Source organism: Emydura macquarii, unplaced genomic scaffold (assembly GCF_026122565.2).
Source record: "Emydura macquarii macquarii isolate MOO-44397 ecotype Brisbane River unplaced genomic scaffold, CSIRO-AGI_Emac_v2 contig_1644, whole genome shotgun sequence".
NCBI lineage: Eukaryota > Metazoa > Chordata > Testudines > Chelidae > Emydura > Emydura macquarii.
In genome coordinates, this window is record NW_027131781.1 from 5,795,874 (window position 1) to 5,819,587 (window position 23,714).

The 23,714-nt window shown below is 42.9% G+C and overlaps 1 protein-coding gene across 1 annotated transcript; it reads right to left on the reverse strand.

The window, feature by feature from the left end:
* Nucleotides 1–2,257: 2,257 nt before the first annotated feature.
* On the reverse strand, nucleotides 2,258–23,369 carry RAB11A (RAB11A, member RAS oncogene family). Its single transcript, XM_067555546.1, has 5 exons — nucleotides 23,308–23,369; nucleotides 14,329–14,524; nucleotides 13,224–13,417; nucleotides 11,786–11,866; nucleotides 2,258–3,917 (listed from the first exon to the last, which is right to left on the reverse strand). The coding sequence occupies exons 1-5, from the start codon at nucleotides 23,345–23,347 to the stop codon at nucleotides 3,778–3,780; spliced, it is 651 nt and encodes a 216-aa protein (XP_067411647.1). The 5' UTR covers nucleotides 23,348–23,369; the 3' UTR covers nucleotides 2,258–3,777.
* Nucleotides 23,370–23,714: the final 345 nt, after the last annotated feature.

Consider the following 23,714-nt stretch of genomic DNA (forward strand, 5'->3'; position numbering starts at 1 on the left):
TTCATGCAGTAAGTTGAGGCTCCGATTCTGAAAATGTACATTATTGTATGCAGCTGTACCCACATGGCAGTCCACTGACTTCAGCTGGTTCACCATAGCCCATCCATGTATTGTAATCTGCTATGCTATCACATGCATTAATGCTAATCAGTAAATTACAAGGTACATTTTGCAGCAGACAGCTACAGAATTAAGCTCTCTAAGGCAGGTAATGAACTGCTAAGTTTGGAGTCTCTTTGAATATTTGTAATTCAAATTTCAAAAAAAATCTTGTTAACCAAAGCTAAAAAACATAATCCTTATTTGACAAACCCCATTCACTAAGCTATTCGACTCTGGAAATTCATCAGGTTTAAACAGCTGGATTTGAGTAAGTAATTGTAATATGTCTCTATAGGCAATAATTCTACACCCTTTCTCATAAGAGCAGGAGCTTCATTACAAATGAAAGTTGGAAACTATTGATGCTTGCAATATGGTTTTATAATTTCAAAGGTTTGGGCTTTCAAAATGTGTTAGTAAAGGCTTTTTGGCAGATAATCCCATTTCATAATTTAAGAAAAACTTTAGCGGTCCCACAAAAGGTTATTCAGGTGCCAAAGAGCTACATATTATAATCAAAAGTCACCTATGGAGGAGGGAAAGGGAGCGAGACGGTTCAGTGTATGTACGAGCAAAGCCAATTATAGTGCTGAGATTGCTCTGTAATGGAAGGCCCTGCTGGGTCATTTGTTCAGTGCTGGCTCACAAGAAAGAATGACACCTAACTCCTTAAAGGGTCTTTTTGAAGCACCTTTTGTGTTCCTGGAGGATTTACCCAGCCGAGTAACGAACAAGACAAACGCTTACAGTGGGAGGGTGGATGCTCTCACTGCTTAATGTGGTGCTACCTCTTTGGACTAAAACATGTTGCAGAGACAGGAACTATTGGGCAAAGGCTTGTAATGGGTGAGAAATCACATATGTAGTACTGAAAGAGCAAAGCTGACTTTGCTATCGTTGAAATATACACAATTTAATAAGATTTTTCTTTACAAAGTATTTCATTAAATTAATTTGTAATTCCATATTGCAGCAAGCCAGGAGATGGGCAGTTTGTTTGGTTTTTTTTGCCAAGAGGTTCCTGGGTAAGATTCAAGATGTATTTAAATCTTGCCCAGGTCATCAAGGTTATCCTACCTTTTTTGTATCAATGATGCAGCACCACACGAGGCAATTTTGGAGTCACCTCTCATTCTTCAAGGAGCCAAGTGGGAGAAGAGCTGGGCAGCCTTCTGTGAAAATGTGGGCTGTGGTGGGTTTCATTTTTTCTGGCATCAGCAAGGAAATTGTATGTTTTATGTAAGCTATTTTAAGCAACAGCGAAGGCTTATGCCAAAAGTGAAGTGAAGCATTAGCATGGCCATCTATTTACTGAGGTGAGTTATTGTTGAGCTAGACTGTCACAACACGACAAGAGTTGGAGGGGGAAGCAACAAGGGTTCCTGGCCTTGCAGTTGAAGCTAAAGCTAGTTGAGAATGTCATCCCTGGAAATGGTCATATCTCAAAATTAACCAGCTCTTGTAAGAAATACTATGTGAATACTTCAGGGCCTCTGTGGTATGCCTCAGAAGGCTCTCCAGCTACCCTACCAACCAACGGATGAGTGCCAACTTTTGGATCACCAGTAGTGCTGCCTGCCACACTGCTTTTTCCTTGGAAGTCTACCACCTGTACTGACCAAGTGTGCAGCTACACAGAAGAGTGGTCGCAATCCCTCACACTGGCAAGGTAACACCGTATCCAGGTCTAGTGTGAACTTCTCAGGAAAAAAACAATTGAAGAAATAGAGTTGGCTGTGTTGGATTTGATCTCCAATACTACTGCTAATTTTCTTGGTTACATGGCCATTATTTGAAAGGAAAAAAAACTTGTAGAAGCTGTTTACAAGTGAAAATGATGGGACCACGTAGCAGGCACAAAGTGCAGCTGAGCGCACAAAAACAACTTGAAGCTGCCAAATTATGGTGACTGTGTGTTGCACTAAAACAGAGGGCCTAGACTCCACAATTCAACATGCGCAGGCGAGAGATGTAATGGGGCAGCATTGCCGCCCTTTCCTTTTCAGTTGCTTTAGGTATACTTCAGTTGACATTCTTCTACTACAATGCATCTTTAGTTGCATACAAAACATGTATCCTTAGACCCATTATTTTGCATTAATAGCATCACCAAGACAAATTCCAGTTCCCAAAGAAGTGCCCAGGACACCCTATGGAATAGTCCCCTGTAATTCTTTATTATCATGAATGACTATATTTTAAATCAATCTTTAAAAAATGAATCAAGTTACACAACGTGCATAAAATACAAAGTAATTTACAAATAGATCCAATAGCATCTTGAAACCAATACACTACCCAGAGAAATGGATTAAAAAAAAAAATGATTGACTACAGCAATGCCTTCTGTGCGCCTTACACATCATGAGCACCGCCAGACAGAAAGATTGGCTAAGAAATGCAGCAATTTGTGCATGCCCACACACCGATGTTCCAGGGTGACTGTATCAGTGTCTAAGGAATTTCTCTCCTCTCCCACCCGTTTTTCATAGCATTTCATATATTGCATTTAAGTGCTAATAACAAACCCTTGAGTGGAGAGTTGTGGGATGAGAAAGCATTATGCAGTGCTTTCAAAAGTGTAGTGACAGAAGGCACAGTTCACAACCACATCATCACTGAATAGTCTAAGTCAACTGCTGACTGACTTGTATTGAAATTGGTCTATTGGCCACACACACACTTTCAGTAAGGAAGCTATTCCAGTTTATACTAACCGCTGCTACCAATGGAGTGGAGCCACTGTTGCAGGAGTCCTTTATAAATTCTTTAGATATCATGGAAGTTAGTGACTCCTGGCATTTAGCATGTTCAAATATAAACTTTGGGTACGATACAATGTCCCTCAAGTTTTCTACTCATTGTGGAAAGGAAGAACTTTCTCGTTTTCTGATGCTGCCAGCACCATAGAGTTCAGTTCCCGGGCAACACAAAGAACTGCAAGTTCCAATATTGGAGAGCAAAGTGAATCTGTTATTTAGCTCATGTTGCTTTGTATTATTTCACAAGAGGCAACTTGAATGAGCTTCCCCCCCCCATTATCTTGCCATTCAGCTTCATAGCAGCATTGCCTAACATTTGCACAGCTATTACAAGTCAAGAGCACCCCTGCACAGAGTGAAGGCTGCAGCTTATTTGCAAAACAAGAATCTTTTCTGCCATAATAAAAAAAATGCACATATCTTGACCACCTCATGATGTAACCAAAACATTTAGCTTACCTGTAAAATTGCATTTCAGAGCAATGGATGTTTCCTAAGCAATTTCTGGATGCAAGATGTCACAGCTGAAGGTGGGGAAAGATGATCTAGTTTAAATAGCCCAGAGATACTCACTTTGACAATAATGGTTTTGGGAGGGTCCGAATTAACATTTCTGATCTTGATTACAAAAAGACATTCTAGTATCCCAACTAGTGGTCATCATGTCGAGAAGTAATCAATTAGAATTTCAAACACTTTATTAAACAAAGACTGAGTCAGAGTTGTGAAAATGCTGCAGCCATTTGGAAACAATAATGATTTGAACACTAAAAATCAAAGCCTTAAGACATGAGAAAATCAGAAGGAATAAGAGGAAGTAATTGAACACAAAGTAGTAACCATAAGAATTACAAATATATTTAAATCTTGGAGCTGGGGAATATACACAGACTTAGGAAAGAAGAAACAATTCTTATATATTCTGACAGCACTGCATCTTTGGTTTGTTTTCAGTGGTTGGTGGGACATGGATGGGAACCACATTGTTGCTTGGAGACATATCGTTTTCACGTCTGTCTGACATTTGCTTCTGAGAAACAATACGATAGATCTCTGGAGAACAAGAAGAACCAGTTACTATGCACATATTTTTAATCTGAGCAGCACCAGTAAGTTATTCAAGTTTAGCATCTTCTGGGTTTATTACATAAACCAGCAAAGTTTGCCAATACCTCATAGCAAAATGAGAAGTGCAGCTGTGGAGGTAACATCATACAGGTATCTTCACACTACCCTGTGACCCAGGCAGATAATTTGCTTTTTACAAAGCTATGTCTAGTTCCCTATCCCTGTGGTTTGATTGTTAATTCCTTTGAAAAGAGCTATTTGACAGCCAGATTTAGGCGATGGGAGATTTAGGCGATGGGAGACGGACGTGCCCATGCTAGTTTTTAAGAGCTGTATGCAACTTTTGGTCTGAATACTCGTAAGGCTGTGGCTATATCTGCAGATTCTAGCAGGGCTGAATGGAGCTGATTGGCTGCTACAGTCCCACCTTTCTGAGGGGGCTCAGAGGGAGAGTTGCTCAAAGACCCTCATGCCTATCTTATGTCTGATGTATCTGCTGGTGGGAGAAGCAGTCTTAGTAAAAAATTATTTAGGAGTGGCCCGAGTATGGAACAGGCATGGTTTATGTTTAGATTCAAGACACATACAACATGGGGAGTGCCACAGAACTCGTTAACATGGGGAGAGTTACAGAAACTGCTCCATATCCGAACAGCAATGATCTGACTTGGAAGCTACAAACAAAATTTGGACTCCACATTGAAAGAAAAAATCAAGCTTAAAATGGAAAGCTCAGCTCAAATTCTTGTGCCATTCCTAGTGCCTTGGAGGTGCAGCACACACTTGGATTTGAGGGCTCACCTCAAAATGTCCTGGAGTTAGTCGGTCTATAGCAGATCATGGCCATTAAGCATTTCCGCAGCTGTAGTGAGAGTGCATCTCAACTGCTCGAAGGGAAAGAAAGGACAGTACAACCATGGGCAGCACCTGGCTTTAGAAAGGAAACTTACTACTTGCTTCAAAACAGAGCAGTAAATGGGAGAATCTCTTGCAAATTCTCATTCAGAATGACAGAACTCTTTCACGCTTTTCCTGGGTAAGTGGAAAAGTTTTTTGCGCTCAGTCCAAAGCTACCCTGAGGATCTGATGTTATACATCAGATTTCAAACGAGGGAAGTTGCCAGCTGGTGCTCCCTAGCCCACTCACACTGCTACAGCCACTAGAATTGTTCTGCTGGGAGCAGATGAATATCAATTAACTAACTCCTCCACACAGCAGGTTGTTGCTCCACACTACACGGTGCAGCTGTACGAGTACCATGTGAGCTACGAGGCTGGAGCACAAGACGTGTGCACTTTACTCTTTCTTCTGAGGCAGCATGAGGAAAAGCATAGCTCAGCAAATATCCCTAGCTGCACAGAAAGCTGTGGTCCGAGTTCTTTTGGCAGTCAGTTATCAGTATGGCAATAATTGCCTGACTAGCACCTTATTTAACCCACACCAAGAAATATTTCCTTTGTTCGAACAGCCTGACATTTCAACACAAGTAAATTGAGCAAATGTGCAGATAAGTCTAACCTTTGCTGCTAAGGGCCAAATAAACACAGCTCGGGTCCGCTTCTGTGGCTAATGGGAAGTGCTGGCATCAACGAGCTATAAAGAGGGCTTTGATAAAGGGCAGTGCAGGGAAGGGGCATAGTTTTAAACAAGTTGTGAACAAAGTTAAACCTCAGCAAATGCAATCACCAACGCACGGACGAGGCAAGCCAGACCTGAAGTTCTGCAGGACAGACAGCACAGCTGCATACAGCTGTATGAATGTTGACCAGATTGTCTGTTTGCCAGGCTAACATCCTAGGTGCACAGCACGCGAGGCTTGTAGCTAATACAAAGAAAATACCAATATCTGCCAGGGGCAAATTTGGTCAAAGACAAGGAGGAAGTTGGAGATTCACAACTGACATCTCACATCTCATTAAATAGAAGAGGAAGAACTTGTTTAGATCATCTCAGTTTGACACATCTGGGTACACAAGGGAGTTGCTGATATAAGCAAACAGTTGCCACACCTCAAGAAAGGGGGTTTCTGGTTTCAGGCACCGAGAACTTCAGGCCAAGTTTTAATGGCACACTGCTCCTACTGAGGTTGGTAGAGTTTCCTGTGCATGCTCAAAGGCAGATTCTGACCTACTGCTATTTACGAACAAGTGAATGCTGCTGCCTTTATAGTTATAACTCAGCAGCAGCACTTCAGAAGCAGATAACCTCTGCAGACACCAATTTTGAAAACAGCATTTTCGTGAGGAAGCATTCCTGAACACTTTCTCCAGTGCATTAGCACTAACAGCCCTTTAACATTAGACCTCATACACATCCCGTTCCATATCTGCAAGGAAAGATTTGCAGCTTACAAAAGAGAGCCTTCTGTTATCACGTCCCCTTGTCCTACAGTATGCAAGCTCTCTCACTAATACCCAAGAATTGGATGGCATTCTGCAGACTCATGCAGTTTATTTGTCCTTTGGGTGCTGAAATTTATCTTCATCTGAGACCTAGAACCTCTGCAAGGTAGTATCCTGGGGCATGAGCAGCAGAGGCTCTCAGGGCTACACAAAGATTATCAACACATGCAGGACGAGGCTATACAACGGGCCCATCCCTAAGGATTGCCCTCTGCTGAAGATATGCAGGAGGATTGGAGTGTAAAGCACAAATTTCTTTCAGCAACAACAAAAGCCAAGTCCCTAGTAAGTGCTCAGTCAGTAGCACATGTCACTATAATTGGCAGTTTCTGCTCAAGGGAGGCCATAGGCTAACAGGGCTGGGAAAGTCACGTTACTGTGAAGGGAACCCTGCACAAGACTTGTGTAGGCCACTGCTATGTTCTCAGGAGCGCTGCAGTCTTTAAACAGGAAAATCCCTAGATTGACTGTCACTGGGGGTTCCCCACACAGAAGTAACCATACAAATCACTAGATGAGAAGGAATATCTCCAGAGGAAGGACAGAGCAACAAGAGGCTGATCTGGGATTTCGGGGGGGGGGAGGGGGGGGAAGACAACATGGTACACACTTGAGACCACACTTGAGACCCATTTACACTAAGGCCACTGTACCCGGCTCTGGCCATGCAGAGGATGTAGTTATAACAAATAGCCACTAGAAAGGCCCCTTGCCTTGCCAGAGCAATGTGAAACAATGCCCATGAGAATTAGGCGCTCAAGGTCTAAATGTTGCCTTGGTAACAATGCCATTTGGATCAGCTGCAGAAGGAAAGGCGTGATGCCTGATTTGGTAACAGTGCAGAACCTGTACTCTGGATCAGCTGAACCCTGCATCAAGCTGGGCACTCACCATGTACGAGCTTCTACTCCATCTACACCCCATCATGAGCAACATAAGAACGGCCAGACTGGGTCAGACCAATGGTCCATCTAGCCCAGTGGCCTGTCTTCCAACAGTGGCCAATGCCAGGTGCTTCAGAGGGAATGAACAGAACAGCTCATCATCAAATGATCCGTCCCATCACCAATTCCCAGCTTCTAGCAAACGCAATCCCTGCCTATCCTGGCTAACAGCCATTGATGGCCCTATCCACCATGAATTTATTTAGTTCTTTTTTGAACCCCGCTATAGTCTTGGCCTTCACAACATCCTCTGGCAAGGAGTTCCACAGGTTGACTGTGCGCTATGTGAAGAAATACTTCCTTTTGTTCATTTTCAACCTGCTGCTTATTAATTTCACTGGTGACCCTAGTTCTTGTGTTATGAGTAAATAACACTTCCTTATTTACTTTCTCCACACGAGTCATGATTTTGTAGACCTCTATCATATCCCCCCTTAGTCGTCTCTTTTCAAGGTGAAAAGTCCCAGTCTGATTAATCTCTCCTCATATGGAAGCTGTTCCATAGCCCTAATAATTTTTGTTGCCCTTTTCTGTACCTTTTCCAATTCCATTATATATTTTTTTCAGATGGAGTGACCAGATCTGTATGCAGTATTCAAGAGGTGGGCATACCATGGATTTATAGAGGCAATATGATATTGTCTCTTATTATGTATCCATTTCCTAATGATTCTGTTAGCTTTTTTGACTGCCTCTGCACATTGAATGGCTGTATTCAGAGCACTATCCACAATGATTCCAAGATCTCTTTCTTGAGTGGTATCAGCTAATTTAGACCTCATCATTTTATATGTATAGTTGGGATTTTTTTTGTTTTTGTTTTTTTAAATCAACACTGAATTTCATCTGCCATTTTGTTGCCCAGTCACCCAGTTTTGAGAGATCCCTTTGTAACTCTTCACAGTCTGCTTTGGACTTCACTATCTTGAGTAGTTTTGTAGGATCTGCAGATTTTGCCACTTCACTGTTTACCCCTTTTTGCAGATCATTTATGAATGTGTTGAACAGTCCTGGTCCCAGCACTGAGCCCTGGGGGACAGCACTATTCACCTCTCTCCATTCTGAAAACCGAGGCTAGGGACAGGCATTCTCCCCCTCCACCTGTAATTAGGGTGGAGTAGGTGCACACATTTATGCTGCCAAAACAGCAAGGGAACCACCCTTCCCATGCCTACAAATGCGAACGTTTAAAGCTGCTTTTTAAGCACAGCAAAGGCTGTGAACGACCCTGCTCTTAGCGGCTGCTGGAGCACACTGAACTTGGCCTCGCTGGTCCTATGTATTCTAGAGAAATGGCTGTAGCTATAACCAACACCAGTTCAGCTCCAGTGCAGTTAGCAATGTTGGGAGCCCTACAGGCTGGGTCCAGTGCTTTGAAGCACCATGTCAGACCAGCTCTGTGCTAACACTGGTGGAGCATGCAGCATCTCCGCTTCTATGCATCACATCTGTTAGTAACCTGTGTGGTTTTAGGTTTATTAGGCTCCGATCTGATTTGCTTTGTACAAGAATAAGAAGAGCTGCACCCTATTCCCAGAATTATCAGGGACATAACCCTTTGCCAAGAGGAAATTGTGCAGAGTAAGTAGGGCTTGGATGGCAGCAACCACAATTTGAATGTCACCCACTTGAAGTTACCCTCCCCAAAATCATTAGTAGGTTTTGGCTGGAAAGAGCCAGCTGTAACAAGCGTTATCAAGAATTTTACCAGAAGAACACTCATCCTTCACCCGCCAGTTGAAGTGTGGATGTAGGCAACCTGCTGCTAATGTATTTACTTCATTTTCTCTCCCTGACACAGGCGCTCAACTAGAACAAGCCACATGCTCTCTAATCAGCAGACGGGTTTCATGATCCAACTCCCCCAAACAGGATGCCCAAGAGTTCTTTATCTAAAATGATGTCACCACAGCACACAGGGAACAGTTACATTTGTTGAGCAGCAACCAACCTTCCAGAAGCCACTGAGGACAAGATTTGATTCACTCATTCTCCAATTACAAAGTACACCTCATAAAGGAAAATTAAGCAAGGAAATAGAACTTCTACCAATTATAATCCAAAACAGCTTCTTGAATCAAATCAAAGATGTTGATATGGGCACATAAGACAAAGTAATACAGGCTGCTTTGAAAACAGCCTTGATTCATCTAGTTATTCCCCGAGAGATAACTTGCTTCCCCATGGCAATAGCAGCATACTAGTCTGTCACTCTGCACTATATAGATAAGATGGCAGCTCAGTGCAAAAAAATACACAGTCTTAGAAAATGCCTTTATGGAATAGTATAGTGCAGCAATAAACTAGGGGTAATTTGCTGATGAGTTAACACAGAATTTGACAGCTTGAAAGCCACTTTGGAAGAAACCAACCTACACAGCATTCTAACTGCTCGATTTCCCCATTTCTTTTTCTTTACACTGCCAGAGCTGAACTAATAAGAGAAGCTAAATACCAACACGTGTGCCAAAGGTCCTTACCCCTCCCAACAGTGAAGATGGGGAGGCAGTGTAGCTGAAGAGAAGCTGTTCAGTTTGAAGTGTGGAACACATCCATAAACACACACTTTGGTAGTGCGCACATTTTGACGTACAGTCTGATCACACGCTGAAATGTATATGACCCTAGGACATGGTGAGGGCATTCGAGAATGGGTTGCCGGGACTTGGCGGAGGGCAGTTAAAGGGATTGCTTCTCTCAACACAGTTGAGCAAAATGTGCATACCCGAGAATGAACCTTGCAAACTGTCTGAAACGGAAATGGACGGATGAAGATAGGAATTCCAACAAGCTTGCTAGCACCTGTCTACTGCTATCTGCCTATTACACTTCAATCACTCCCCCGCCGCACACTGGAGATGGCATCAGCAGAGAGATATGATAATGTGCCTCAGGTTTTCCAGTTTTATAGAGTTTACTCTTTCAATCTTATTTTTAGTGTTCACAGCAACCACCACTGACTGGTCTGAAATTTTTAAAAAGGACCCACAAGTGAGAGCAGAAATTGGACATCAGGATTCTTGCATGCTAATCCTTGTTCCGCCCCCAGCTCTAAATGGACCTGGGCAATTCAATTCACCTTCCTGGGCCTCAGTTCACCCGTCTGTAAAATGTACACATCTACTATATAGGGATGCTAAGGGATTTGGGGTTTAAAGTATTTCAAGAGCCTCCAAGAAACACTAAAAATTTAATTTTGATTGCAGTAATAATTACATCTTCTATTAAACAGGAAATTCAAGAAGTAGAGAATGTCTGTCTCAAATATGTAGCATTCTTCAAAAAGTCCATGAAGCTTCGTTAACAACCAGTTCTGCACTCCTACCAACAAACAGGGGAAATACCCAAATACTGTCCTTGGCAAAATGTGCAAACTACCTAGGAGTCACCAAGGACTGCTTCACTGTACAGACGAGATGTAAGCTCAGACAAGATCAATTGCAGTAAGTAATTGTCCTGCCTCAAAGTGATCTCCAAGGTAATTCATAAATGTTGAATGACTGTGTGCAAGTTACCTCCTCTCACATTTGCACATTCTCATATAGCTGCTGACAGTCTGTTCCTCTTCTGTGCATTTTAAAGACAACAACGTATTAAATTTTCTGGCCAATGTACTGGCATTTTCCAGGTAAGAATACATTCAAACATAGTTTAGTGCCTGCTACCACAGGAGTCGGGAAGGGAGGGGGTAATGAACAATACAGAGACAAGTATATTTTAGAAGGACTGCAACTCTTACCAGGGCAGGTCAGACAGCCAGGCACAGGATAGATGCAAAGGTATATGGACTAGAGTCACTTCAGAGTACAGTGGCAGGGAGCTGGTTGCAGCTGTCTGATGCTGTGATTGGTTCTACCCCAGTCCTGGTCCTATGTAGATTACAGCAGTGTAGCGAGCCCTCTGGGCTGCCCTAATCTGCACTGGCTGGCTATGGCCCACAAGGGGCAATCAACTAAGAAATTGCCACAACTCAACATGCTGCGGGCAGCCATTGCTCCTCTTGCCCCACTGTGTCATGGACTGCAAGAGATGGGATTCAAGATGGCTATGCTGGCGATGTGCCTGCTTGGAATTCACACACACAGATGTGGCCACTTTCCAGCCCCTATGTATTGCTGGTGCAGAGTAGAGGTCATTTAAAGTACTTGCATGGCCTCCATCACCATTATATCTGAATGCCTCACAATCTTTAAGGTATTTATCCTCACAACACTCATGAGGTAGGGTGGTGCTGCTGTCTCCAGCTTTTACGGATGGGGAGTTGCAGCACAGAGAGATTAAGTGACTTGCCCTAGATCACACAGGATGTCTGTGACAGAGCAGCGAACTGAACCCAAATTTGTTTCTAAGTCCTAGGCTATTGCTGAAACCAGCAAGCTAGAGAATCTGGCCCATGGTCTCCAAATCTAGGAAAAATTGCATTTTAAATGGAAAAAAATGCATGCAAGCTGTAGCTCCTCTCTGAACAGCACACACGCAGACCGTACAAAGCACTACAAGGCTCACCTGTCAGAATAGTCTGGAAAGCAGCTTCCACGTTCGTAGAGTCTAAAGCAGATGTCTCAATAAATGACAAGCCATTCTTTTCTGTGTGGACAGAGAGAGCACAAATTACAGTGCAGGCATCACACAAGTGATTCCCATCTAGCAGTCCTTCTGTGCCAGAGAGATTTATTGCAGTTTGTGTTGAAAACCTTGTGTACCAATATAAGTGTAGTCTTGAAAACAAATGTTTTCTTTTCTAAAGGGTGCAAGGAGAACAGTGCTATGATAAGAGTAGTCTGTCCCCTTAACAATGGTAAGACTTAGGGGGTCAGCCAACACTAGTGCTGCACATGGCCCTGTTAAGATTCGGGGAGTTCTGAGGTACTCAAGGGATTAAGAAAATCAGAGAGGCAGATATACAGAGAGAGGAAGTAGGCCTGGGGGGGAATACTTTGCATTTGGGGAAAGTGTGTGCTACTGTTCCTTTAAGGATCTGGGACTAGGAGCCTTGCAGAGAGGGCGGGGCAAGGCTCCCTGCTCTGCCAACCAACCAGGACCAGCTCTGGGGTATATATTCTGCTTTCTCTGTCAGAACAGGGAGCTGCTACCAGGAGAAGGCTGCCGCCCAGGAAGCTCTCCAAACCCGGGAGAAAAGGACTCAGGTAAGAAGGGCCAGCTGGGGAGAAGCTAGTTAGAGACCACAGCTGGTCTGAATCAATGAGCACAGCCCTGCTTGTTGCATGGTGGGCTCCTATGCCAAGGAGGGAGGAACCTGACAATCCCATGAAGGAGGCTGGGGGACCCTGAACCACATTCCAGTACAAAAGAAACTTGGCCTAAAACTTTTATTTATGAAAATGACAATGACTGATCAGGACAGGTGACCCCAGAATTTAACTGCACATGTCTGAGATGATCACGATAGTCCCTTCTGGCCTTAAAGTCTATAAGTGCATGAGACAAGGCCCTCACTTGACTGAAAGGCCTTACCAGTTGGGCTTGGTAGCTGCTGGGGGTGGGCTCTAAATGAATTAAACAATCCATGTTTGAATATGTGCCTCCTTCAATGCTGTGTCTACAGCTGTAAATCTAAATAAAGGATGGCTGGAGGGATCAAAATGCTACTATGCAAGAGACTCAGGCACTACAGCTACACTGAGTTTTTATATCCCTGAGTGTTGGAGCTCAGGAACACATGAGACGCTGTATCTGGGTTTAAATGGATACCGTTCCTGCACAAATGCGTTGCTTGGTCCTATGGAATGGAATCAGTCCTACTGCCATTCAGCTGCTTGCTGAGAGAAAAGCAGTGATGTCTATGGGGAAGAGTGTTAATAATGGACTGAGAGGGCAAGTACCAGCTCGTTCTCTTATTCCTTAAGAGCTTGTCTGTATTAGGCCACAAAGAACTCTAATACCTAGAGAGGGCTACCATCAACCAAATAGTTAATCCACTAACCTGCAAAAGCTCTGGCCTCATCTGTAGGGACTGCCCTCAGGTGACGCAAGTCGCTCTTGTTACCCACCAGCATAATGACAATGTTGCTATCAGCATGGTCCCTCAGTTCTTTCAACCATCGCTCCACGTTTTCATATGTAAGGTGCTTGGCAATGTCATAAACCAACAAAGCCCCAACAGCCCCACGGTAGTACCTGTGAGCAGACAGGTGTATATTGAATCAACAACGAACAATATGATTGAAACAGTCCTCCTCTGTACCATAATGGAAGCTGACTCTCTGTGCTATTTGACAACCCATTCTGGAAATAAGTAGACTTGATTTCATTTTGTTATTGCTTACTTTACACTTTAAGCCAGCTTTCACCAGACAACTATCCCAATTAGCTAAGGTTACTGGATGGTGACTAGTGTTGTTGTCCACTGCAGCATCATTAGGGTTTCTGCTTTTAGGCTAAAACTGATAAAGCCCCAACAGTAAAAAAAACTTATAAGAGATTATAAATAGTTTGCAGTTAGCTAGGTCTCGAAGCTCTTTACACAGTTGGCAAGTAATAATGCCACTTACAGATGGACAGAGAAGCAGACAAGTAAGGTGACTTGCTCAGGGACTGGCAAAAAAATCTGGGACTTTGGGGCAACTCCAGGCTTCCATCCATCTATTCTGGACATTTAATGTACTTTATAAGATCCCAAATGTCCCATTTCCTCCCACCAATATTAAAATTGTTTAAGGTCTAACAGACCACAATAGCCCCAAACTCACAGTACTTCTCAAGGGAGCCAAATTAATCAAATTCAAAATTATTGTAACTAGAAATATAAAACACTGAAAACAATTTTCACTCCTGAAACCACAGAGGCCAAGGACTTTAGAATTCATTGTTTGCCCACAAAATACCACCCTTTTGGCAGTCTCCGGTTTACCCACTTTACATGGAGATAGTTTTTCAACATTCATTATGGCACAAAGGATTCTGAGTTCTAATTTGCCTTAGATTCAGAAGAAAACTAAAACCAAACACTGTTTCTATTAAAAATATACATTATGTTAAGTCAAAGTTCTTTGACTAGAAAAAGGATTTATACAATGCATAATACTTACGCTGATGTTATAGCTCGGTACCGTTCCTGTCCTGCTGTGTCCCATATCTGAGCCTTTATTGTCTTCCCATCAACTTGAATGCTTCTTGTTGCAAATTCCACTCCAATAGTGCTTTTGCTTTCCAAGTTAAACTCATTGCGAGTGAATCGAGACAGGAGATTACTCTTGCCCACACCAGAGTCTCCAATAAGTACAACTAAGGACAAGATGAAAATGCAATCAGAACTGGACACCATATGCAAATATACTCTGAGCATTTTTTTTTTATAATTAACTTTATTCACTGAAACATTTACTTTTCACAATGAGGTGTGGGCAAAAGAAGGTAGCAAAGCCACCTCTGAGTTTCACCGCACCCTTCCAAAGAAGTGGAGATACCAAATCCACCGCCATTTGGACAGGCTCTGAACTTCACTTTTTTACCCTTATTAAATTCAAATTTAATCTTCAACAGAATAGTAAAATACTCCATATTTATCTAGGTACTTATATGGCTGATGACCATAAACTCTGAGCACCTCACAAGGGTCAACAACCTGGATTTCACATCAAGGTGATCCCTGAACTAAAGTCAGCTGGAGTTTGCCAATTACGTTTCTGTAACAAGAGTCATGTGGGCCAGACCCTGGCCCTCAGCATCATCTCCTTTGTACTTTTTGGCAGAGGACCACAAGCTTCTCCCAAGGAGAAAGTCAGGGATTCCTGACACCAGGGGAATCCCTGGGATGCAAAAAACCAACATTGTCAGTCAGCTTTGTCACCACCTTGGGCCTGGCAGAGTGCAAGCAAAGCCACAGCCCAACACATTCAGCAATCCTCTGCTGGTAGAGCTGGCTTTAGGCTGCTGCTTCAGCCAGTATAATTTAGAGCAGCCCATCATGCCAGGGGCTGTTTTTGGGCCTTTGCCCAGCTCCAGAATGAGTGAAGCAGAAAGCTGTCTTAGAGCCACCACCATTTCCCTCTTTCCCTAGGTCCTCTGATTAAATCCAGCTCATCCAGACACAGGAATCGGGCCCCTTAGGACTACACCAAAAATCTCATGCCACCTATGGCTTGGGGATTCGGTTGTGGTTACATTTGCAGAAGAAAGGAGGCTGACCGAAGGTACAAAGTCCCATTCCTAGAGAAAGTGAAGATCCTGAAAGGGTTATTTGGGGCATGTTGCGCTGATGAGTTTAAAGACATCAGTTTGGGTATAACCTCAGGGCTCACAACACAGCGGACTACACATTCAAGCCCTCATGCCACTCCTTTGATACACAGCAACAGCAGCCCAGGGGGATGATCATGTGTCCTGGCAGCCATAAAACACTGCACTGATAATGGAAAATAAACAGAGGATAAATAAGGGCCTAGAGAAGGAAGGCAGATAACCTCTGAGGTAGGAGTGAGTCAAAGCCAGCGACAGCAGAGAGCCCACAATTGGATGGTAAGTGATTTTGCAGTGATTTCACTGTTTCAAAACATAAGCAGAGTGGGATGGTTTAAACAAACACAACTCAGCTATTAACCAAGACACCAAGCAAGCCCAGGCTGAGTTCTAAGTCTGCAGAGTGAAAACTCCTGCTGCAGCTTGACACGGCAGTCTTTCCAGATACTGTCCACTGTCTGAGTCTTCTGCACCTAATTTAAAAAATGCAAACAGCAACACTGGTTAGTGGAATTTTCCTTTATAATAAAGGCCAGACCACCAGTGAAGCACTTACTAAACTCACCCCTTGCCACAAAAAGCAACACACACTAACTTCAAGAATGGCCTTAGGAGTACTTCATTAAAACATCTTTCTGGCTTCCTCTACCAGCTGACTCAGCAAGAAGCCAGCCATACTGCAGAAGTTGTACACAGCACAAGGTGTCTGTTAACCATTTGTTTATGTAGATACCAGGTGGTTTATTAGGTTTGTGACATACACAGACATTTGAAACAGTCAGAAGCTGGATTTTATTCAAGCATGACCCTTCAGTATTGTCAAATTTCAGTTGTCCTCCCATAGCTGATTTTGCTAACATAGGAAATCAAGGACTGTAACAACCCAGATTCAAGGGACAAGCCATTTAACTGTATCAGTGTCACCTGACAATTTACTATGGGGTTTTTCTTTTGTTCCCAAAACTCAATAACCAACAGGACAAGTGCAATTTTTGGATGCATAAACATGGGAATCTCAAATAGCTTACAGAGGTTTTCACCTCCGTGTTTGGTACTGGTGCAACTGCTGCTGGAATACTGTGTCCAATTCCAGTGCCCACCATTTTAGAAGGATGTTATAAATCAGAGAGGGTTCAAAGAAGAGCCATGAGGGTTATCAGAGGATTAGAAACTATAAAGTAAGGTGAGAGACTCAGAGCTCAATCTATTTAGCGTAACAAGAAGGTTAAAGTTAATTAGTCAAATACCGACATGGGTAACAAATATTTAATAACAGGCTCTTCAATCTAGTAGAGAAAGGTATAACACGATCCAATGGTTGGAACTGAAGCTAGACAAATTCAGTCTGGAAATAAGATGTACATTTTTAATGGTAAAAATAACAACCAGTGGTACATTAAGAGTCATGGTGGATTCTCCAATCACAAAACTTTAAAATCCAGATCAGATTCCCACCCCCAAAATCTGCTCTAGGAACTATTTTTGGGAAGTTCTATAGCGTTTGTTATACAGGCAGCCAGATTAAATTTTCACAAAGGTCCCTTTTTCGCTTTGGAATCTAGGAATGTATTTTTGCAAGGTTAGGTAAAGTTTTCAAATAGCATAAAAATGACAGAAGTTACATATCTGAAATTATTGGGAGGGGGAACCCTTCAAATCCCTTTTTTCCAAGTTCTCTCTCACATAACCATCAATACCTATCATCCAGTTGTTATGCAAGGGATTGAAGAGTTTTCTTGTTTAGATAAATTTCTGCTTTATCCAAGTTTCCTGTTCCTAGCAGGCTGTGTAATATGACCCTGTAGCATGGATATCAGCTAGTTGAGCTATCCCTGCTCCCACTACCAATATTTTTGCTATTTTTTCCTGCGTATTAAACATGAAAAACCTCAGTCATTCCACAAAACTTGGTCATTTTAATTTGTGCTGTGTTTTTCTCTCAGATAGCCTGAGTCCGATGCTGTTACTGACATCATGAGCAGTTCCTGTGGCGAGTTCAAAAGGAGCGACAGTGATCCAATTAAGTGAAGAAAATATCCAACTCTTCCCCCATCTCTGTATTTTTGCCACTTAATTGGGCTATTGTAGCTCCTCTTGAAGATGGCATGGGAACTTCGCACAACACCAGCAGTATAAGACTCAGCTATAAAACAGACAGAGGCAAAGCAAAGGCAAGATTATTATTCTTTAAAACTGTTGAAGCTTTTCATAGCTAACACACAGATATTGAAAACTACATTTGGTAACACTTTAAAAGTCTCTTTTTCCCTCCCCACATACCCACTTCAATTCTGGCATTTTGATAGCATCCAATATCCTCTTGAATCCTTAACAAATATGAACATTTTAAATCATTCAGAAGATTGGATCCCATGCTTTCAGATAGTGCACAGCATGTTTCTAGCTCCAAAAGTTATAACAGCCACTAAAATTCTGAAGTGTGGGAGAAACAATTATAGTGTAATTTTAACCCATCGGGGCTGGAAAGTAATGCTGTATGCAATGTTGGAGTTTCCAAGGGGTTTTATAGGCATTAGCAGTCACTGATCTAGGATGTAAGACTAAGTTCCATACTTTGGACCAGGCTATATCTGAACATGGCAATCGGGATCTGAGAAGTATCACGGTAGAGACAGAAGATGGAAGAGAAGGTGTATGTGTTTTGGGTTTTTTTAAAACAAGTAGAAGACGACTCAGGCTTAGAACAATCTGCACATTAAGGTTGGGCATCTGAACTGGTCAGAGCTCTCACAGCAGCAGGAGGAGAGGCCCAGAGTGCTTCCATAACCTAGCTTCCCAAGACCCACTTTCTTACTTAAGAGTTCAACTCATTACTCTTCGCTAGCAAACAAATACAGTATTTTTAAAAGACCCTTATACCAAGTGTTTTCACAGTTTTCAAATTGACACACTTCACTTTTAGTCAACTTTTCTGATTGCAAAGAACTATTTTCTCCTTTAGGAATTCACTCTCCCCTACCAGGTTGCTATATCTTATTGTTACTTGTGAATGAAAGTAAAAAACATGGCTTTTTTTATTGTCAGTATGACCAAGTTTCTGAAAACAGCAGCCAAGTGAGCAGATCTTTGGGAATACTTATATAGTTAACTACTGTGCAACAGGGAAAATAGATTATTATATTTTTGTTCAATCATGCTGAAGTCTACTGTAATAGCAACTGAACTGTTGAAAGCCTAAATCTATTTACAGTTTAGGAGACTGATTTCTTGTGAGAGGCAGTTAAAGAAATCAAACGGGGCTTAAAACCCTGATATGCATGTCCAAGGATCTAGAAGATGAATAAATTAATGAAAATGAGATTCCAGTTTCTAATAGTTGGTCATCTTGCTAAAAGGTAGTCCTTATCAGATTTGTGTTTAGCTAGTGCAATTAGTGTTAGCATGACACTAAGCACTTGTACAACATATTACACTAATAACAATTCAGCTAAATGTTAACATTTTTATTATTGCTGCTGCCACACAAGTCCAGTATATTGGTGGACAAAATGAAATTCCTATAGTAATAGTTTGGTTTTCATGAAGCCTAAGGTATTGAATTTATGTACATGTTTAAAACCTGTACAGAACTCAATCTAAAGAATCTATAATAAAAAAAAAACATTAAGATGAAAAGCCAATGACAAAATCTACACAACTTTTGTTTCCATGTTTAACCTCTGCCTTAAATTTTAAGTAACCATTTCTAAAATGTTTCAACTAGCTAGTTAAATTGTATTCTCAGACTCCAGTGGAAATATTAATGGTGAAACCAGAACTACAAATTTGCACTGATGATGCATCACTGATAGATTCATTTCTTTATAACCCCTTTCTAAAAGAACCCCAAAAGCCCTTTGAATGTAATACATATCATTTCACCCATTAATGAAGTACAGCCATCTCTGGGATGGAACACGACAGCTGTTAAACAGCTAACAGCAACATTATAAAGTATAGGACACATTTACAAGCATTGATGGGTTACTTCTGAAATCACTTGGATTTATTATTTCTGCTTTTGTTCCCGCCACAGAGAGCGGTCTCTGATAACAAGCCTTTTCTATATTTATTGTCTTTGTCCCTTATACACGTGAGAAGCTCTAAAAGAGTCTGCAGAGCTACTTTACCCTCTTTCAAATCTCTCCTTAAACTCACTTCTGCTGATGACCAAAAACACTCTACAATGGCTAGGCAGTTGGTAAGCAGTGATCACACACTAAGCTTATCATCTCACTGTTAATCTTGTGCCCTTTGTTGCATCAACCTATTGTCTCATCTTATACTAAGACTGTAAACCCTTTGGAGCAGGGAAGAGTCTGTTCTGTGTATGTGCAGAACACAACCCAGCTGGAGCCTCTAGATAGTACTATAATACAAATGAAGAAATACAAATCTGGTTCTCTTCTAAGTTCATCTCCAACAGAGGCAGAAATGAGACTTACTACATCACAAGAAAGTGCCTTCACTTGTAATGGAGAGAGGGGCCCAGACAGCGTTTACTAGCATTTTAAACAGCAGTGGATTTCAGGCAACAGGTTTTTCCGTCAGCAGAGCAAGTATGAAACTGTATGGTTTGAAGCCCAGACCAACAGGTTTGTCCAGCTTTAGCAAAGCTTCTTTGACTTAGTAATCTAGTTAAAGAAAAACTGAGCAGGATGCAAAAAAAAACTTCTCCTGTCAAGCATATCTAACAGTCAGCTGATTGTCAGTGCAAGTAGGCACAAATTCAGAAATGGGGAAGTGAGTTTGCTGGTTCACTGAGCTCTAGTTTAACAAAACATCCAGTTTGACAACTTTTATTTCCACAAATCTAGAACCTCATTTTGGTTGGAACAGTGCCTATAAAAGACTATTTTATAGAACTCAAAGATCAGGATGAGCATGGAAGAGCTTCACAGAAGGTGTAATTGTCAACAAGCAGACAAGCTATTTTAAGATTGGTTTAACATATCCAATACATAAGAAATTCACAGTGGGCAACAGAGTTTTTGCATTGTCTAAGGAATGATCTGCTGCTTTGATACCAGGCTGGTTCTACAACATGGTTATAAAAATTAGGATTAGATCAGAATTTGTCAATATAAATAGGGTCAGAAGAAGGTAGTGGATATGTCACAATGATTTCCACCCCCCCTAAAATTAGAGTAAGTGACTGAAGATCGTAGATCTCATCTGCTTTCTGCAGTGCAGTTTCTGAGTACTCAGGTCATCATTGTCTTTATGGCAGTCCAAAGGTAGGAACCTGAAGGGCAATGCATTGTAGTGGGACAGCCAGAATTGACACACCTAATTTTTTATAAATCTCATTCAAGGCTTAGCATGGTGCAGTAACACAGTCAGGAGACAGCTAAATTGCAACAATTCCTCTGACTCAGTTGTCACTGTAGTGTAGGTGGGCCCATACACTAAGCCCCAGCATTATCGGCACAGATTTGGAGATGAGGTTGTCAGCCACTGACTCTGCAGAAAAACCATTGTAGGTCCTACACAAACGGAATGAGGAGAAATTTAATTGGGGGGGGGGGAAGAGGAAGAGAGCAGGAATAGAAGATATCACCCATGTTACTTTAAGGTAAATCAACCTTTGAACTCAATCTCCTCAGCCATAAGACCTCCCTTATGCTCACTTTCTCCCCTGCATTTTTTTCTTCTGGAGGCAAAAATGTGTAATATTTGGATTAGAGAAGTAATTAGTTTATATACAATTAAACTAATTTTGCATTTTTCCATACAGAAGATTTATCCTTTAACATGCCCAATTTATACAATTTTTATGATTTAAGATGATGGTTTAATACACTCCCATTTACACGGAGTTAACTGACAAGAACACTGGAGGCGCTTAAATTAATGACCACCAAGAGGGCATTGTCTATGCTGCGAAATGGATTGTGACCTTGCCAGGTGACAACTGCTGTTCTAACCAGAACCCCTGACTTGGTTTTAATTGTAATGTACATTTGATCTGACAGATGATTATATTTGGGGGAAAATATTGTAAAAAGCTGCTTTTCAAATCGAACATACAGAAAAGTTTACTTTTAAATACTTGTTATTGCAAACAATTATATATAAACTCTGCATTCTCCATTTTGAGGTCCATGCCTATGTGTGCTATGACATTAACATTTCAGAGCTCCTTTGCTATTACAAGGTACAAAGTAATATTTTAAATCCAGTGTTCAATACATGCAGTTAAAGTGTTAACTTTAAAGTTTGTAAATGTCACCATTTCACTGTGTGCTTTTGCAGCATGTCTTGAACATTTGCAACAACTGTTGTTTCATTCTGCAGAAAGTCAAATGTGAAATGGACCAATTTGCTACATTCTGATGCATCTTTTAAGAAAACTTAGTTGAATCAAAATGAGAAGAATGTGCCCAGATCCTGGAAAACAAGGAATTTGTTCCTTAATCTTTCAGGAGTTTTATAGAGTGATGAGACAGGAAGTGAGATCAGTGGGTGTGAGATAATGGTTACAGTAATCCTTGGAGCAGGATTGCAGCATAGTATGAGGCAAGTAATGCCATATTTCCTATTGTATGAAACTAATTGTGCTTACGGTGCTAATGTCAATCCTTGGAAAAATATAGTTCTGCCTTAACAATCTGGTTTAACCATAAACTGTAACAGGAAGTGAATTCTTCTCTCCCTCTACACCATCACTAGTTATTTCTATTCAGCACATTACTGATGACTGCGCTCTCAGTTTTTGAGCAGAGCAGCACTGCACCAAGAACTGAAAGAGATTAGCTCATGATGGCTGTTTTCACATTAAAACTGCCCGAACATTTAGTTTTATTTGGTCACTTTAGAATAGGATTGTCCAAAGCTACAGCAATCCCCTACAAGGCCAGTATATCAATACTCACACATCCAGTATTTAAAACCAACCCTCTGCAAGGCCAGAAAATCTGACAGGGTTTCTAGAATTCTTTAGTGATAACTATTCAGCGTTCTGTGGACAGTAATAAGAACTTGACCACACAAGGCTCCCTCCAAAATGGATGTCTTTAAATGGCAGCTCTCCATCTTAGTTTGGCTATAATTAGAAATTGAAATTTAAAGATTAAATCATTTACTTGTTGACTTGTCAAACCAAGAAATAAACATTTCTGCAAACCACTACCTCTATCCCCCCCCCAAAAGAATCAATATTGGGATTTACTAACCCCCCCTCCCAGAGAAATCAGACCCTGAGGTTGCTTTGTGATGATGACAGAAGTGGCCTACAAAGTCATTTCTATAGTGAAGTAACTGCTGGACGATGCTTCACGCTAGAAGGGATGCTCTCGGCCACAGTCAAACCCTGTGACACCCCAACCAGTGCTCCCACAATAAGTCTTCTCCCCGGCCATGCTGGAGGGAGGGAAGAGGTGGGGAAGGCCAGGCCAGGCCAGAAGACGCTATAGATGCAATAGTGCTGCCCATGGGGAATTTGGGTCAATTCAGGGCCCTGGCACGGAGACTGGCACATTCCTGGAGGCGTCTTGCACTGTCACAAGGCTGGCACAGACGGGGGGGGGAGGGGCTGCTCCCTCTGCACACACCCATGCCGGGGGGGGGGGGGGGGGGGGAAAGAGAGGCTGGCCCGGAAAGGGGGGCTGCTCACACAGCCACCCCCCCACTATGGGGTTGGGGGAGAGGCTGGCCCGGAAGGGGGGGCCGTTCCCCAGGGGAGGCTCCGTGGGGGAGGCCCCGTCCCGTCATCCAGCGGGGAGGCTCCGGCCGGGATGAGCTGTCCCTGCGGCGGGCCCCCGGGCTGAGGGCGAGTCCGCGGGGCGGGGCGGGGTCTGGTCCGGCCCGGCCCGGCCCGGCCCGCTCACCTTTGAAGAGATAGTCGTACTCGTCGTCGCGGGTGCCCATGTTGCGCGGAGCCAGGGAGCCGGAGCCAGGCCCCTCCCTACGGCCGCTGCGGCACTTCCGCTGAGCCGCTCTCCTCGCCCCGCCCCCGAGGAAGTGCTTCCGCGGTCAACGGGACAGCCGCGCCCAGGAGGCGGGGCCGCCTCAGCGCTTCCGGGGTCACGGCGCTGGCTCCGCCCACCGCCGGGGGAGGGCGGGGTCTCATAGGATGGGGGGGGGGAAGCGCCCGCGCGGGGGGTCGGGGAATGCCTCAGTGTCCCGGGCTTGGCGGGCAGCCTCGTCTGGAGCGGCGCCGTGGCTCCGCCGTAGCCCCCATAGCGCTGCGCCGCGCTCGTGCCACACCGTCCCGCTTCGCCGCCGCCCGGCCCCC

Bases quoted from the DNA above. Each gene is read 5' to 3' on its own strand.
- RAB11A (XM_067555546.1), bottom strand. From the start codon at position 23,347: ATGGGCACCCGCGACGACGAGTACGACTATCTCTTCAAAG. The intron at 14,525-23,307 runs GTGAGCGGGCCG...TCTTGTCCTTAG, and splicing joins GTACGACTATCTCTTCAAAG to TTGTACTTATTGGAGACTCT. The intron at 3,918-11,785 runs GTGAGCCTTGTA...CTTGTTCTCCAG, and splicing joins TTTCCAGACTATTCTGACAG to AGATCTATCGTATTGTTTCT.